The sequence below is a fragment of the Ophidiomyces ophidiicola genome (assembly GCF_022830035.1).
Source record: "Ophidiomyces ophidiicola strain CBS 122913 chromosome Unknown scaffold_5, whole genome shotgun sequence".
Classification (NCBI taxonomy): Eukaryota; Fungi; Ascomycota; class Eurotiomycetes; order Onygenales; family Onygenaceae; genus Ophidiomyces; species Ophidiomyces ophidiicola.
The window spans coordinates 398335-415163 of record NW_026054645.1 but is presented as its reverse complement, the minus strand read 5'-3'; the positions used below and the strand labels follow the sequence as shown (position 1 = coordinate 415163).

At 49.3% G+C, this 16829-nt stretch overlaps 6 protein-coding genes across 6 annotated transcripts; 2 read left to right on the top strand and 4 right to left on the bottom strand.

The window, feature by feature from the left end:
* Positions 1 to 316: 316 nt before the first annotated feature.
* Positions 317 to 3539, bottom strand: LOZ57_002000 (uncharacterized protein; the record flags this gene model as incomplete). The annotated part of the gene is made up of 3 exons (XM_049251082.1): positions 317 to 2081; positions 2134 to 2663; positions 2727 to 3539. The coding sequence occupies 3 exons, from the start codon at positions 3537 to 3539 to the stop codon at positions 317 to 319; spliced, it is 3108 nt and encodes a 1035-aa protein (XP_049109932.1).
* Positions 3540 to 5206: 1667 nt separating this feature from the next.
* On the top strand, positions 5207 to 6226 carry LOZ57_001999 (uncharacterized protein; the record flags this gene model as incomplete). Its single annotated transcript, XM_049251081.1, has 1 exon — positions 5207 to 6226. One exon carries the CDS (start codon positions 5207 to 5209, stop codon positions 6224 to 6226), a length of 1020 nt encoding a protein of 339 aa, XP_049109931.1.
* A 666-nt stretch (positions 6227 to 6892) lies between these two features.
* Positions 6893 to 9216, bottom strand: LOZ57_001998 (uncharacterized protein; the record flags this gene model as incomplete). The annotated part of the gene is made up of 3 exons (XM_049251080.1): positions 6893 to 8256; positions 8315 to 8592; positions 8738 to 9216. 3 exons carry the CDS (start codon positions 9214 to 9216, stop codon positions 6893 to 6895), a joined length of 2121 nt encoding a protein of 706 aa, XP_049109930.1.
* A 1763-nt stretch (positions 9217 to 10979) lies between these two features.
* Positions 10980 to 12149, top strand: LOZ57_001997 (uncharacterized protein; the record flags this gene model as incomplete). The annotated part of the gene is made up of 1 exon (XM_049251079.1): positions 10980 to 12149. One exon carries the CDS (start codon positions 10980 to 10982, stop codon positions 12147 to 12149), a length of 1170 nt encoding a protein of 389 aa, XP_049109929.1.
* A 202-nt stretch (positions 12150 to 12351) lies between these two features.
* Positions 12352 to 13672, bottom strand: LOZ57_001996 (uncharacterized protein; the record flags this gene model as incomplete). The annotated part of the gene is made up of 3 exons (XM_049251078.1): positions 12352 to 12581; positions 12640 to 13400; positions 13554 to 13672. The coding sequence occupies 3 exons, from the start codon at positions 13670 to 13672 to the stop codon at positions 12352 to 12354; spliced, it is 1110 nt and encodes a 369-aa protein (XP_049109928.1).
* A 933-nt stretch (positions 13673 to 14605) lies between these two features.
* ANP1 (Mannan polymerase II complex anp1 subunit) lies at positions 14606 to 16244 on the bottom strand (the record flags this gene model as incomplete). The annotated part of the gene is made up of 4 exons (XM_049251077.1): positions 14606 to 14959; positions 15012 to 15331; positions 15388 to 16067; positions 16162 to 16244. 4 exons carry the CDS (start codon positions 16242 to 16244, stop codon positions 14606 to 14608), a joined length of 1437 nt encoding a protein of 478 aa, XP_049109927.1.
* Positions 16245 to 16829: the final 585 nt, after the last annotated feature.

Below are 16829 nucleotides of genomic sequence, written 5' to 3'. Positions count from 1 at the left end.
GTACAGCGAATGCCATGACTGACTTGGCTGCGTCTGGATACATCATAGCCAAGCGCTGTGGTGGCTGAAGCCCCGGCCTGAAGAGACGGCAAGCTGGCAACGCTCTCAGCCCTACCGGGATTGTGGTGGCTGGTGGTGACTGGTGACGGCCGTCCTGGATATGAAGGACTGAGAGCAACGGCTGTTTATCAAAAATGGATGTGCTTGGAATTTCTATTGGCTAACTACGATGGGTATTGCCACGTTTTAATCATCATTTTTCATACTCCTACCCATGACCAATATGGTCAAATTTGTTTTTCATCATCAAATCAAATCATTGGCCTAAACTTCGTAACTGGTCCTGCTCCCCTGGCTTCAGTGCCGAAAAGATCTCCTGGAATCCGGGTTTAGCCGCCTGTTCGTGGAAGAAATGGGACAAGTAGGCCTGGGTCTCATCATCACGCTGTCGCACTCCTGTGTCAGGTTCTGCAAACCCCATGAGTTCCTGTTTCGTGATACCGAGCCCCAGGTCAAGGGTTCCAGAGGGCATATCTTCCCAGTCAGCATTCTCGTCATCACTCTCAACATCTTCAAAGTTTTGTGAGCCGGGACCGTGGATACCCCTTACTCCAGCGGCGGACGACAATTCTTCCACCAACACTTTGATGATTTTGAGCGGAGCTGGGATGATGGTGTATTGGTCTGGGTTGAGTCGCGACTGGGAACGCGTCTTGATCCGGCCAGTATCCTGGATGATAAGGTCGCCTTTGACTTGGACTTGAGAAACACGAGGATCTTCGAGCTCGTAGATCTTAGATAGCGCGATCACATTTTGTCGAATTTCGTCGTATCCAGCAAAGTTAACGGCGTTTTCAAGCCACTTGCCAATAACAACATTGATGCCGCAGTGCCCGTTGACGTCCACTTGCGCAAGGAAATCAATAACCTCTCGAGCACTAACCAAGGAGAGACGCGCAAATACTAGAATAAGGCTTTGAATGAATTGAGCTTTCTCCGCCGTGGCGAGGCGCTGTGCCACTGCGCGAAGAAGCTGGGGCAAGAATGGTCCTAACTTATCAGAGCCTGCCTTTTCGACAAGTTCGGCTGCCAACCCTCCAACCTCAGCTGCCGCGCTATCTTCCACGGCTTGGCCAAGAAGGCGGTCAATTATAATCAAGACGCTCTCAACGGCGTCCTTACCTGTTTGCGAGTCATGCCAAGCAAAAAACTGATTGGGATCATGCTCAAGCATGTGTTTGACGGCCAGTGTAGCAGGAGGGAGTAAGTCTGGCTCCGTTGACGTGAGTAGCAAACGGTTCAACTTTGGCATTATTGTGGCGATGAGACCCTGCGGAAGCGGCTCAAGACCATTCTCGGTCAGAGCACGTAAAAGCTCAACTGCTAGGTTGGTTAAAGAGTTTTCCTGTGTTAAATTACCAACGTCAATGGCTCCAGTCAGCGATGGCAGGACCTTTTCACACAGCCGGATATAGGAATCAGAGCCCGATTCAGCAATATGCTGTACCACGTCTTCAAAAGTTTCCGTCACCATCATTCCTAGTTGAAAGTTGTTTGCTCCATTACTGGCAATATTGAAAAGGAGGTCGAGGGCGACCGAAGAAAGCACAACTGCAGGATCGACCATGATGGCATACCGAATTGTGTCAGCCAAAGTAAACATAAGATCATCACCTTCAGTCATGTCTCTGAAATCAAAGGAGGCAATGGAGTCAGATAATGTAGTAATCATCTGGAGTTGGAACGGCCTCGTCAACGCGGTTGGGAGGCTGGGCAAAAAGTCTTGCAGGGCACAAATGCAAGCAACTTGAACAACTTCCGCAGTATCATTCGAAATCGCTTTAATGACAGCGTCTAGGTAAGACACAGCAGTCTGCTGGAAGCCTTCTCCGGCAGTTGTTGCTATTTTTCCAGCCAGAAGATATCCGCGGGCGCGCAGAAAGACATTTCCCTGAGTGATGCAAAATTGGATGAAATCATTGAAGCCATTGGCGATGGTCAAGGGAATACTTGTATCAACTTCGTGGAAGTCTTGAAGAAGTTGGTTAAGCACAAAAAGAGCTGCTTCACGCAGTTTCCAACTGAGGCGCGACAGTTAGCATTCTCACAAGAAGTAACGAGTAGATCTTGTACCTTGAATTTGGGTCTGAAAATATGGCAGTTATGTAGGCATGAAGCGCTTCAACGACTGTATTCTTAAGCCATTCGCCAAGTTTGATGACGACATCGCCGCTGCAAGTCCTGGGGGTGTAATTTGAAGTAACAGCGCTCTCCTCGGAAACGTATAAGTTTACATCAATATCCCACAGCCCCTCCTCCTCAGTAGAAATTTGGGCATACGTGATAGCAAGTTTAAGGACGTCTGGTAGCCAACTCGAGGTTGTTGCTGCACTGCCCGCTGCCTGCAACTGATTCTGAAGTTCCACCCGAACAGGAGGGGCACGAATCAAGGCTTGCATCAAATCTAACTCTTCAAGAACCAAAAAGTCAAGGGTGTATGGGAGCCCGTCTGCATCCTCCAGTCTACTCTGCCGTTCATCTCGAATATATAGATCCTGATAGACATCTTGGAGGGTAGACAATTCGGTCCAAACATTGGTAAACAGGGCTGTGCTGTGGGCAGTAAGGAGGGTGGGGAAAACGGCACGGATTTTTATCAAGGTCTAAAGAGAACATGTGGTTAGGCCTTTGAAGCAAGAAAGCAAAGGGATAGATACCGAGCTTACCTTGACTACCTGCAATTTTAATGCTATCATACCCCGCCATTGCTCGGGCTCAGGGGCGTCTGAGGCTTCTTCCTCTTCACTAGGCGTTGCAGGGACGGGCTCTTTCAAAGTAGCAATGAAAAACGGAGACCATCCATTTAACGCTTCATCCATAAAATGCTTAACTGCCGCCTTGTGCTGCTCCAAGACCATCTCCAACGTGTCAAAACACGCGCGGAAAACGGACACTGCCAACGCACGCAAGATTGGCTTCCGCGAACCGTTGGTTGCAACGTCAAAAACGGTCGAGACCAGCTCTCGGGCCACCTTGAAGAACTGCTCCTCGCTGAAGCCGGTCTCGACGAGGTCTGAGAGCACCTTGAGTGCCCCATGGAGCTGCGCGTCATTGCTGCTGGGAATGACCTGGAGCAAGGTGGGCAGCAGCTCCGGCCACTCGTCGGGGAAATCTGCACTGGCGATTTTGCTCACGACGTAGCTCGCGGAGGACTTCACTTTGCGGTGATCTTCTTCGGGTGAGATGGCCAAGTCCAGTAGAACGCGTCTCAGGTGGGCTTTGTTCGCGTCATTGACCAAGACCTGGCCCTTGAACTCGTCCAGCTGCGACGACCATGCTGACACGATGAAGGTGCGCAGAATCAGCAGGGCGGCCTGACGAAGAGGCACGGGCACGGAGTTGTGCGAGGCGATGGAGGCGAGCGAGAGGGGGAAATGCTCGTTGGTGTAGAGGTTAAGGAGCTGTCCCTCGGCACTCTTGCGCGTTGCGGCGGCGGAGGAGTGCGTGTCGGAGAGGAGCTGGAGGAGCTGCTGCTCCATGGTGGCTCTCGCGAGAAACTTAGTGGGCTCTCGAATTAAGCGGAGGGAGCAAACGAGATGTCTTCAAGGTTTGGGATGGGGTGTTTTGTGTGCCAGACGCGGAGGGGCGGACGGGCTAAGACGGCCTAACGCCAGCGGTTGGGCGGCCCAGCGATCCTGCACAACCACCCAGTGGCTGTTGGCGGGGAGACCCTGTCGCGATGCTGTGCTCTGTTGACTGTTGTGGAGGATCGGATCTGGTGGTGCAGTTGTGACGGCATGTCTCGTCCGCATTGCCCGAGGGATCAAGCCGGGCTGCAAGATGGCTCGACGCCACAGACAGCGCGACAAGACGCCAGGGATGCGTCCAGGGTCTGCTGTGAGGCCTGTCCGCCGTTTGCTGATTACATCTAGCTAACTAACTACATAACTACTCCATATGTGCATGGAGCTCAAATGGATTGTGATCTCCACCCAAAATTAGTTGATGATTCCAGCCTTAGTTAACTATACCCTATGTCAATGCCTTTCTATGTATCTATATTTACCATACGTCTGCACCTCGCAACACTCCCCTTTCTCGGATAGAGACTCAAAAGCTCCAGAGCCCACTTTTCTGGAAAACTCGTAGTTCAATGAATTAAAGCCTGGCCCACTGCTAGGATTTGGGCATCATGGCCAAGAAGCCGTTGAGAGCTGGCCCCAGTTCCCCATCAATGGTGAGCAGTTGGTGGCAATGGAGCCGGTTCGAGAGCCAGTTCTATCACATTCTTGCTGTCGTCCTGTACCTCGTGTATGAAATGTACATGCATACTGTCGCTTGTGAATGGTGGTGTTTTTGTTAACCGCGCGAAGCATTCTCATAAACTAAAACATATGAAGTTGTGAAGTCTCTCTGAATCTGCATTTCTTAGTTAACTAGTTAAGTGAAAAGTGTCAGTCGACGGCATGTAAAACCTTGCAGCAAACCTTTCCAGAAACTACTGTACCTAGGCCCTTGAATTCCTCACCCGACTCTATAGGACGACTTGTGCTTGGAGGTCAGCCTGTTTAGCGCGCGACTTCGGCGCCGAGCAGGGATGCCCAAAGCTTCGATGCACCCGTCAGATGAAACGTGGGAGCGGCCGGAGTTAAAATGCAGATCGGACCAGCTTAAACGACGTCTAGGGTGGCTAGCAGAGCTTATCAAGGCTGAACCCCCAGCCTTGACGGCCGAGCGTGTCTGTATTATTCAACCCTAGGCTGAACATCACCAGAGAGTGCCATCATTCTCTGCCGCTTGATGCTGGTGCGTGGGTGAGAGCACAGCACGTGATGGCGTATCTAAACGCGATATTTGTTTCTTCACTGAACAGACTGACCATCTCTCACTCTCTCCTTCACACCATTTCCCCTTGACCTGCCCTGTGCTGGAGGCCAGCACGCGTTCTTTTCTGAGTGCAGGTCCTTTGCTGGCTCCTTGTCTTTCTCTGTTGGTGTCTCTTGCTTATTCCTACCCTCAATATCGCGTCCTGATCTGATATCAGAAATGTTTTGAGCATCCAGAGCCAGGTGTCTGCAGCCTTGATTAAGAAAAACTAGGCCAATGCTGTTACATGAACTGCCTGCTGTGAGATAATAAATTGTTTCCTGTGCTTCTGCCTAGCCTAGCAGCCCGATTGATTAGCCGTTGTGCTTGGCTCTCTAGGATGGCTGAGCATAGCTCCATGCAAGAAGCTGGTGCCCTTCCAGCATTCAATGAAGACACTTCCTCAAAATCTCTGAATGACGGAGCTGCTGCTCAAGTGTTGCCAGGAATCACTGCCGCCCCACAGATCAACGCCGTTTCAGCCCCAAACCGCGAGCCAGACACATATGCGAGACTGGTATCCGCCTTCTCTTCTTTCCTTGCTGTGTGTATGCACCAGATCCTCTATCTGCGTGCTGTATATCCACAAAATGCCTTTCTTCCTGTCCGCCAGTATAATCATGCGGTCAGGCAGTCACGCCATCCCAGGGTCTGTACTTGGATTAATGATGCTTGTAACTCTGTGGAGGCTGAGCTTTTGAAATGCACTACCGCCACCGTGTCCTTTGTCATTCTCTCCTCTGCAACAAATAGTCCGCTGGAACGCTTCAATTTTGATGTCTCTCAAATGCCACGAGTATCCCCAGCCGATATTCATACTCAATTTGCCAGCTCTGTCCAGATTGCTCCAGACAACAATGAAGCTTTGCACCAGGCAGCAACCACCCTTTCCACATCCACCATTAATATGGAAGCTCAATTCCGGGCCGTCGTCGCAAGACTTTCCTCTGCATGTGCAAGATTGACACCGTTACCAGAAACCGAAGACTTCTACCCTTCCCTCTTCATCACACTTCGCGAAGACGCAGATGCCCCCGTTGGAGTCACAAACGAAGAATTGATGTGGATTCCGGCAGAATCAGACTCCCCCACCAACCCGCCTGTTCACGACGTCGGCAATCAATTTTCTCAAAGAAATTCCGCTGCAGCTGGCGGTGCTCCAGGTGGCAAGAATGAGCCAGCGAAAGCAGCCCCTGGCGTCTCCGATGCCAGCACCCTCGATGCTATCAGAACATCTGCCCAGTTACGGCCGCAGACGGTGCCCATTCGACGAGTCGATGCTGGGGAAATGAAAATGGAGGTTTGGGTCGAAGAGGCGCTTGGAAAATTTGATACCTTGAATGCTCTCTTTTCAAAATAAGAAACTAGCGGCAATGGTCTCTAGTATGTCTCCAAAATTCAGCTTTGTTTTTTCTTATCACTGTATTTTGCCCTTTGTTCTTCCATTAATGATAACGCTACGATCCTCTGCACTTTAATGATGCCCCTTATCAGGCCAGTTTAATGACTATGCCGCTGTGCTAGTTTGTTTCTTTCCTTTTTCCTTCCCTTTCCATCTTTTCTGCTCTAATATTCTGCATTTGGCTTCCTTTTATGTATAGCTATAGGTCATTAGGCAAAAAGAATGATTCCAGCAGAAATACTACCATTGTGTTGAGTAGTTGAGTCAAGAATTTACTTAGCCATAATATCCCCCTTAAAATATAAATAGAACAAAAAGAAGTGGGCTCATAGGCTAGGATTCCTGCAATGTCTCCCACACCTATGTGAGAAGGACAAAAATGTCAAATAGGAACATAAAGAAAATGCTATGATATGAAAAAAAAATCCATCTCTATAAGTGATAGAGCTTTCCAACTTGTAGGTTAAAGTGAATGATGGAACATAAATCAAGAAAATGCGGTAAGAAAATGTGATTAAAAGGAATCAGAACTAATTGTAAGTCAGCAAAGAAGAAAAGAAAAGAGCAAATGTGGAGTTTACGATCTGCCGTTTCGTCACAGGACAACCTTTTGTTAAGGTTCGCCTAATAATCCTGGTTATGAAAATTCATGGCAGGTTCGTATGTCGGCTGCCTATGGTTAGGCGGATGACTTTGAAGTGGATATGCATTGTGATAAAGATGCGGAACACCTTGTTGCAAGAACGCTTGAGGGGGGTGAATTGCGTAATTTGGATTGAAGACTGGAACAGGGCCAGAATTTATTTCAGGAAACGCAGGGGGGGTAGGGTGAAGAGGTGGGATAGGGGCTGCAATCAAGTGGCGATGTAAATTTTGCGCTTCCAGCAGTTGCAGTGGCAGTTGATGCTGTATTCCTCGCGGAGCGGTTAAAATATTATTGTTGGGTTGCACCACGATGTTAGGCTGAAGGGCTGGTAGGCGAGGAATAAGTAAAGCCGGCGGCTCAGGTAAATCTAGCTGAAATCGCGCTTCTGGGCTATCGTAATTGTTGTGGAGTTGTGGGTCATTTGGTATAACAGGCATAGCTTGATACCTGCGAGGGCCTCTAAGATAATGCGAGGTTAGAGGTGCTTTATCGGGCAACTCTACTTTAATATCAGCAGCCCTCAAGTTTGGATTTGACTTCAGTGCCTGCTTCGTTGCAGTCTTTTTGGCGCGGGATGCCTCCTGGTAGTGACGACTATCAATGTCATGATCGTGCAGCGGACACGAATTTTTGGGATTCTGGAAATGGTCGTAACCAATTTTGGTAATATCCTGTTTGCAGATATAACACATGATCGATCCGCATTTAGTGCAGTACATCTTATTGCAACCGTCGTCTTTGATGATAGGCGTATTGCATTTGGGGTTGGGACAATTGCGAATCACCGCCTCGCTCATCGCCTCCTCAATTTGATGGAGTGCAGAGTTGTGGGCTTCTTTTCGCGTTTCCTCACAAGTTTTCGGAATATGGCTTACAGACTTGCAGGAACGGCAACTAACTCTCTCGCAATTCGAATTGAGACATCGAAATTCGCGGTTCTCCTCAATGGGAGGGTATATAGCCTTGAATTCACAAAAGGGGCATTCCTCGAGGCCATCAAGCCCAGCTTTTACAATATCATCCCGCTGGCGTAGTTCATCAAGTTTCTTCAGAAGCGAATCGTCGAGGACTTCAGCGAGAGTGGCGCGACTAAAACCTGCATTGCACTGACTCATATCCATGCAGTCGATTTCATATCGCATGTATCCAATCTGGGTTTTCACGTTTGATTTGATGCAAGAGGCGCAGAAAAAATGGGCCTCAGCACCCGCGCAGCAGACCAAACGGTTCAATGCGGTCTCTGTGAAACAACATCCGCACTCTATGAGGCCGCCGGTGGCGGCGTGAATAGCGGTATTTTCCTCTTCCAGTCTTTCAGCTTCCGCCTCCTGTCGCTTCTTTTCTAGTGGTAGTGTCAGCGATTATATACCAAAACACAGATGCCTCGAAAAAGAGCACACCTTTTTTTTGAGTCCGTGCAGCTCTTGCATCCTGAAACTCGGAGATTAAGTTTTTTCTGTGTGCCCTTGAAATATGAACCGTCTCAAAAGGGGGAATTTCACCGCGTTTCGTTCTTTGACCCGGTATACGTTCATATGGTGGGGGAACGGTTCGATCGTAGTCAGTGTCCATGTCAGCCAGCTCCAAATACGCATCAAACAAAACGCCGTTAGCACAGAGCACATTTCTCAGGAAATCCACAGGTATATGTGGATAGTCAATATGCAGCAAAGCCCGTCTATGAAATGTCAGCTCTCAATCTGTTAACAGTGGGGGGAAAGGTTGCCGGTAGAGGCCAGTACCATGACACAACTGGTACAGGTTAAAGAAACAGAAAATGAGAGCAGGGCTTGATTGTGAACGCCTTTCATGGATACACTCACGCAGAATCAAAATAACGCCTATCTCTTTTAATTCCATCGTTGATGCCCCACATATGGGGCTGTTTCTTGTTTGTGTCATTGTTGATTTTTCTGCGTTTGCGTTCCTGTATAGTTGGATACGCTCCGGCTTCTAAAATAGAATGGATCAAGACATTGCTATCAGGATTGGTTTCCAATCTCTTCTTCTTCTTTTGTTTCTTGTACATCTTCTCGACATAATCTGGGCATATATCCGGGAAGATAGTGAAGACTAACGACCAAAGAGAGCCTTTTCCGTCATCATCAGTAAGGTCAATTATAGGAATGGTGTGAGGCTCTGGTGGCATGCCGAGGCCACTAGAGCTGGATTCTTGAAGTTTTAGGCGTTGGGTGGCTGCGGTAGAAGCGACAGTCACGGCTTCTTTTACAGCATCGTGCCTCCGCTTCATATTGTGCCCTGGGACCTTCATATCCTTGAGTTGAAGAATTAGACGATCCATTATTACCAAGTAAAGAGGTTATGGGGTGATGCAAGCAGCGTATAAATGAATTCCTCGCGGCATCAAGTAAGTAGACAAATAACCCCTTAGCATGAAACTGCCATAGAAGACTAAAACGACAACTAAAAATATGACACAAAAGAAAGAGGAGGGAGAGAATCGGGAGAACGAGGAGCAAATAGGAAGGAAAAGAGTGGGGGTTACCAGTTCTAGGCCCTTGACTTGAATTGTTGGCAGTACAGTAGCATGCACATAGAGACTTAGTCGTTCCAACAAGAAGAAAAGCTACAGATAGCCTTCAAACCTGTCCCAGAACCAATTCGTTCACGGAGCGAGTCCCAATGTTTCCTTGGCCAGGGAAGGTTACCACTCTAGAAAGTCAAAGTGGAAGTTTGCATGCAGAAGCTCAAGAAGACCGAGAAAGCGGGTTTGAACACGTAGGTGATGCTGAGAATTCATACAGCTAGCAGGCAAGATTCAAAAGGGCGAGGTTATATGTTCACTTCGCAAACCGATGAAGCTGGCTAAGAAGGGATTGTGCGAGTAGTGAAAGAGGACCTGAGACTTGTCCATTCACACAGGAAATTCATTGCAGTCTCATGCGACTCGCATCTCCTGAGCGCAGGCAAGACCTGCAGCCTAAAATCACTATCTACCACCGTCTTTGTGCTGTCAGCGATGCTCGACGTTGAACAAAGCGGGGCCCCCACGAATGATGCTAATCCAATTATAGTAAAGCGTGTACCGATGCCAAGTTTCTTGCTTAGTCATATTGCAAGTTAACTACACGTGACCGAATATTGTCCGATAATCATGTGACCTCGTATTAGGTAATACCAACCACATGGAAACCTGGCTGGCGCTAAGCCCAAACAGGTCGCGCCGGCAACCTTGGCTTTCCAGCGCGGCATCAAAGTCGTCATGGCGGGCGCGTTGGTGGCTCGCGGGGTTTCAGGCTTTCAGCGTTGCCTCCGCCGCTCACGGAGCACACCCACTGCATACGGTATGCGCACAATACCAGCAGCAACCGTAGCAGGCGTGGGCGCGGGTTGTAGGAGCATGACTGCAAAAGACTACTATGTATACGGAGTATCACGTAGGATTCCAGCGGGAATAGGCTATTTTTAATGTGCAGCGCTGGGCAGACGGACACCTGCGCATGGAGGGCATTATTGTTCCTCACGGAGTAGTAGTATATATCTAATTCTGCCCGTTGCTCCACGCCTCTGCTCGTACTCCCGCTTCCCCCACGGCCTCTCTGGCACAACCGCCTGGCTTCCGGAAATTGGCTCGAGCGAGATGCGACATGAAGTGACGATCTGGGCTGGCTGGTCACGGTCACGCGAACTCTGTCGCGCCTTTAGTTTGTGCTTCCCCACACTCGCCCGCGGGTTTCCTCGCTTCCCACCGGCCTGCTGGTGCACGCCCGGAGTCGTCGACGAATACAAACATTTCCCGAGGCCCAGACTTGCCGGCAGTCCAGCGCGGCGTGGTTTCGCAGGTACCCAAGCAGGGGTGCTCTCTCGCAGCGTTTCGCCGACGCCCTTCTACAGCCCTCCCATTTTCGACCCTTAGCGGGATATTGATCTGGGTGTCGGAGTTCGGCTTCTATAAATCCTGGTCCTGCGGTCCGAGAGGCTCTGGAATCCAGTGGCGGTAGGGCAGCCAACCACCTACATTTTATCGGACCCCTGATCCTCACCTAGATCTTCAACCACCAGTGCCATTATCTTCCCTTCCAGCAAATTCGAAATCCAGCCACCATGGGTTCCGCCGATTTCGTGCTTCCGCTATCAACCTCCCCAGACCTCACCCTGGTCGTACCCACCCCCAACGAACGACTCGAGTGTCTACGAATCAATGGCCAGTCGTGGCGGGGGCGCATGTCTCCCGAAGAGTATATTGGTCGAGAGAACCATTTGATGAGCCAGGACATGACCAGAGACGGCGCTTTGACTTGCTGGATTCTGACTGATCGTAACTCCCCACCCGACTCCCGTCCTATCCTCAGCAGCTGCGAGACCTTCTTGAAAGACGCCTTTCTCGCCTACAACGGCAGCGTGGAAGACATACTCGCCCATGGGATTGGGAGTGTCTTCTCGCGGCCAGAATATCGTGGAAGAGGCTATGCCAAACGAATGATCCTGGAGCTCGCCCATATTCTCGACACCTGGCAGCTGGAGAGCACAACTAGGAAGAAATCGGTGTTCTCCGTACTCTATTCTGACATAGGCAAGTCATTCTATGCGGCGCTTGGTTGGAAGCCATTCCAGTCGTCCCATTACAGCCTTGCTCCGATTCGTAAACAGACATCTGCAAACTCTGAAAGTCTGGATATGACACTCGTCAAAGATATGACAAGGGATGATGTGGAGAGATACATGTGCGCCGATGCAGTTCTCGAGGGCTGTCGTTCTATCTTAAAAGAGGCCTCTACCAAAGATTCAAAAGCTAAGGTCGCTGTCCGCCCTGATTTCAACCACATGACTTGGCATTGGGCCAGAGAGGAGTTCTATGTCAAAACGCTGCTTCAAGACAAAGGCGAGCCAAAGGTCAAAGGTGCTGGCGTTCCAAGTCGAAATGTGTTTGTCTCGTGGAACCGAAACTTTGGTACTGCGAAGGAACAGACGCTGTTTATCCTGCGAACTTTGTACAAAGAGCCATCATCCCCTTCTGAGCGGCAAACGACAGTGGACGCAATTGCTGCAGTTCTTCGCCGTGCCCAGTACGAGGCTGACGAATGGGGACTCAGCCAGGTAGAAATCTGGAATCCAACGTCCTTGATAGAAGAAGCTGTCAAGCAACTGGATAGCACTGCAGAATTGGTCCACCGAGAATCCAAAGGTATTACAAGCCTGAAGTGGAATGGCAAAGAGTTGGGCCTTGGGGAGGAAGTTGACTGGGTCTGGAACGAAAAGTATGGGTGGTGTTAGACTTGTTATCCGAAAGCCTTACCGGCCGTCATATAGATCGGAGGCATATTTCATAGAGCCGATTGTCGACTCGCCTGCGCTTGCTTTTTTAGCGGCACTTAGCGATTTTGATTCCTTCCGGAGATTTTAATATCTTTCCGCTGTACAGCATTCGGCATAGAGCACACGCTCGACGGGGTTACTTGCTGGGAGGAAATATGCTTTATTCAAATTTGCCGGTTAGGCCGTGTAGAACAAAGGGGGATTGACAAATAACATGACTTGCCTTTATTAAATCAATTGTGATTTCATTTCTCCATCGTTCAGGAACTAAATCCTTCCATATTTCTACGAACTCAGTGTGAGAGATAGCGTACTGGGGACTGGGAGCAAAGGCTTCCAGATACACACTTCCAACCCAAGCTATCGTTGTTTCTTTCTCCAAACTTGCCCCTATATCATAGTTAGAAATTTTAAAATCAGCAAAAGTTAATGGGCTGGGAAAGTATACATTGAAGATCGGAGAAGACTTGGTTCCTAATGCCGGGAGGTGAATCTTCCATCACACGACGAACAATGGCCTCAATAAGACGTTTGGGAAAACCTGCAACGGCCTCTTCGTTGGGATCATCAGAGGCCGATGTCCACACGTCTTTAACCAAAAATTGTTTTTCTAGATCAATGCCTTGTAAGACAGATTCTTCCAGGATTTTCTTCCATGCGGCTAATTTAGCTGCAGCCGATGGTTGGGAGGGTATTGGTACTCCTTCTTTATCTTCATGAATAAATGCACATAAGTCTGTCCATGCCCGGTGGCATTCATTGGCGGATAGCGGAACATCAGCAAATATCGCTGCAAGAGCCTTGTGACGGTCTGTGGCGCTGACACGAGAGGTAGTAGCCATATCATCAATGTCCATAGAATCGTCTTCAATATCGAAAGTATCATATGGCTGCAGAATCTTCGACAAATATGGCAGAGCTGAAAACCCGTCTTCTATCTTTTGCAACTCCAAAGTTGATTTACACAAGGAAATCAGTGTAACTGCACCAGCAGTGTCCGTGTCTGGATTGTCATATTTCTTTTCATTATCTCGTAAAAGCTGGGATGGTTTCATAACAAATATCGAATTCGAAGAGTGGACTTGTCTCAGCGAGTATGTCTTTGTATCAGTGCATAGGTTGACAAACGCGGTCGCCGTTCCTTGGTTCACGGACGGGCCAGACCCCGAGGATATTGCGGGTGATGGCAGGGGTGATTTGAATGAGATCCTATCAGAATTGAGAAATGGTCAATGGAGCTGTTCTCAACTTCTTACGCCGGCTGTGGAATTCCTCAAGCGTGACGCGCGGCAACGATATCACGAAGCGTCCAGTACCACTCCTGAAACAGGTTTGCGGACAGAGGGTTACCTAGGAGCTTACTTTGGAGGATTCTCTGAAGTCAGCAAAGTCAGCAGCTCTTCAGGAAGTTCGAGAAGGCGAAACGGCGGTTGAGGGGTAGCGTGTGTGAGGGTAACGGTGTAGTCTGAACGCGTTTCCATTGTCGCAGCAGAATGATGAGAGTATTGATTTTGTTGTCTGCTGCAGGCAGCAAGGCAAGAAAGACTGAATAAGACGAATTTCGGTTGGAGTATTTTATTTGGGTTGCTATGAAGCACCTTTGTATTCCGTAGACAGGGCCTGGGTAGCTACATAATTGACCTGCCAAGCTTCCAGCAGATTGGTATGTAGCTATGTACATAACTACATAGCTAGCTAACCAGGACAACACCAGCAAATATATCGGAGCATTTATTTGGTGCAAAATCGGAATCGCTTCCATGTTAAGGACTTCAAGTAATGATGCGAACCCTCAAGGTCGGAATTCATGGCCCAAGGTTATTGAAACACCATATTACTGCGAACGACGATGAAGGACACGGTGGGCAGATAAAATTCGCTGGTGAGGTATGCGGTAAGTCACAATCATCACGTAAAGTACGGAGTAGTAGATACATAAAAGCAAAAGCAAATGACATAATTCCTCAAGCCGAGGATCAGCCAGGAGAATATGAGCACAGATTTATATAGGAATACACGGAGAACATGTCCACCAAAAGGATAAGGAAAAAGAGAAACCCTCGGGATAAGTTCGAAGAAGGAAACAGTGTACGCCGTAAATGATTCACTGGAACCAGTACGAGAAAATCTCAATACTTGGACACAAGAAGAAAAAAGTAGCATATCGTAAAAACCATTTTGATTTCCTCCTTTTATTGCAGATTCAAAGCATTGCGTCTAAACGGAATTCCAGATGAAAGCACTGAGCAACGCTTGCGAAGGAGCATAAGCCGAACTTGGAATAGAACTGTATCCCATCCGTTCAACGGGTAAAAAACGGATTTTTGACGTATCGTTGGGGAATTCTGTCGTATGCGGGAAATTGAAATACAAAGGCCCAGGGTCTGCAAGTGACTGGGTTGAGGTCTGTATCATCAGCTCTGAGGATTCTGCTTTGAGTCTGGAGCGGCTCCACCCTGGTCTTTCTTGCCCTGCTCGGGTTGACTCTGCTGCTGATTCTTCTCCTTTTGATCCTTTTGGTCCTTTTTATCTTTTTGAATCATGTTTTGAATAGCAGCGCCGTCTTTCTCCCACTGGGCCTTTGTGTCCTTGAACTCGTCCTTGATCCGCTGCGCACGTTCTGCTTTCTCCTTCTCTTCAGCCTCTCGCTGCAGACGTTCTTTCTCCATTTCTTCCATATGCCGTATGTCGTCAAGACTAGGTTCGTAAAGATGCCAGATGGTGTAGTGGGGTAAGCCAACAACCGAGAACTTCATTCGTTTCGCCATCTGTATTGACATTAGCAAGGCACCTGGTAGCTAGAAAATGGGACCTTCTGACCTTGCCGAAAGCTTCGGTTTCCGCATGTTTCTCGAAACTGAAAGCAGGAAAATGTACACCGGAGCGAAATACTCTTGCCTTTGCTAGAATACTGACGCCTCCCACACCATCAATCTCCATCTCCATATCTGGATCGCCAAAAGGATCACGAAGATATGCAAGATGCGGGCGCCAGGTGGCATACTCCGCGTAACCTTCAACGATAACAGCGTCTTCATCAAGAGTGTCTGCTAACGCAAGTGCTGTCTCGGATTCTTGCCAGGAATTAAGGTCATAAGGCTGTTCTCCACCCAGCCAGTCAGGTAAAGGTCGCCATACGTCTGGTGAATAGTTAGCTCTGCCAAAGACATGGGTGATTTGATGTAGGGTTACTGACTCGGAACAATGACATCCTTATTGTGCCTCATAAGGTCTTCCAAAATGGTAAAGGGAGCGGTCTCAACGTCGGCATCTCTCCAATAAACCCAGCTATGCGTGGGTCTCAAAGTGGCGCTAAGCAACCAGTTTCTTGCCTGCGCCATCAGTTTTCTTCTTGAAGCCTGTGCAGCAAACCCGTGTCTACTCTCCACATCCTGATTTACTTTTTGGCCAAAATCTTTCTCTATCACCGAAACTTCACCATACGGCATGTTAGGATCAGGATCTTCCTGGAGCTCCTTCAGCATTTTGGTGAGGAGAGGAGATGTTTCATCTTTAGAGTCGGATACCAAAAACGCAAGGTCTATCAGATGATGGGGGTAGGTGAAGTTGCGAAGGTGAGAAAAGAACATGGGGAGATGGGTAGCAGCATCACGGAGCGGCGTGCAAAGTAGAATGCGTTCCTCCCGCTCCCAGCCACGGGCTGTGCCTTGTGCATTAGAAAGATCGTAATACCGGACTGTCTCGAGCTGAAAATCATCGCTTGCAGAGAGTAAACCAAATGTCAATGTGCCAATGATCGCAGCTCGCCAGGAGGGATATAGAAATGCTAGGACACATATCGACAGAACGCAAATGAGGAGCAAGCGCTGGAGGAATTGCCGTCTTCGACGGATGGGCTGCGATCGCGGTTGAAATCTATTCAGAAGCACCCAGTCAGCCCTCCACAGGACGGGCAGCAGTCCACAGCGCCAGATACGCACAGCGCACGGGGTGGAGAGCGACAACAAACCTGTGAGGAGATATGGAAAAGGTACCGCTTTCCCCTTGGGGGTAGGCGGTATAGCCATTGGTGAAGGCGTATTGCCTGCTCATGTCTCCAATGCCACCAACATGTGTATCCGCGCCCTATTTTAAATTGACTTGTTCCACTGTCGGAGAGGCAATCTTGAAGGACTCCAACCCCCTGGCGGGTACCCCAGTCAACCAAAAGTTCGGCGAGCGCGATCCCGGCAGACGGGGCAGCGAGAAGGCTTGAGGCCCAGGGAGCCGCGCCGTGAACGCACTAGTGGGGACGAAAGAAACGACAGACAAAACGAAAGGCAGACACAGACGCGAGACCGGGCGAGATGGCTGGACGAGGGCGTGCGAGACGGGGGCAGCTGGCTGGCAGGAAAAAGAGGACAGGCAGGCCGACTTGTGACTTGTTGGAAGGCAGACCCGCATCATCGATCTTCCGGGCCAGGGCAAAAAGTTTCCAGCGACGGCCGCCCGCTATGCCGCTCTGGGCCAAGGGCCCCTTCGTAACCAGCGCCGATCCATTACGCCGCCCGCGGTGAAACGGGAGACGAGATCATGAAACGGCTGGTGACGCGCCAACTGGGAGGATGCGGCGGGGGATGGGCTTGTAAACGCAACGATCACGACTCGGCGCAGCACGGACGATGAACTCCATTCAGC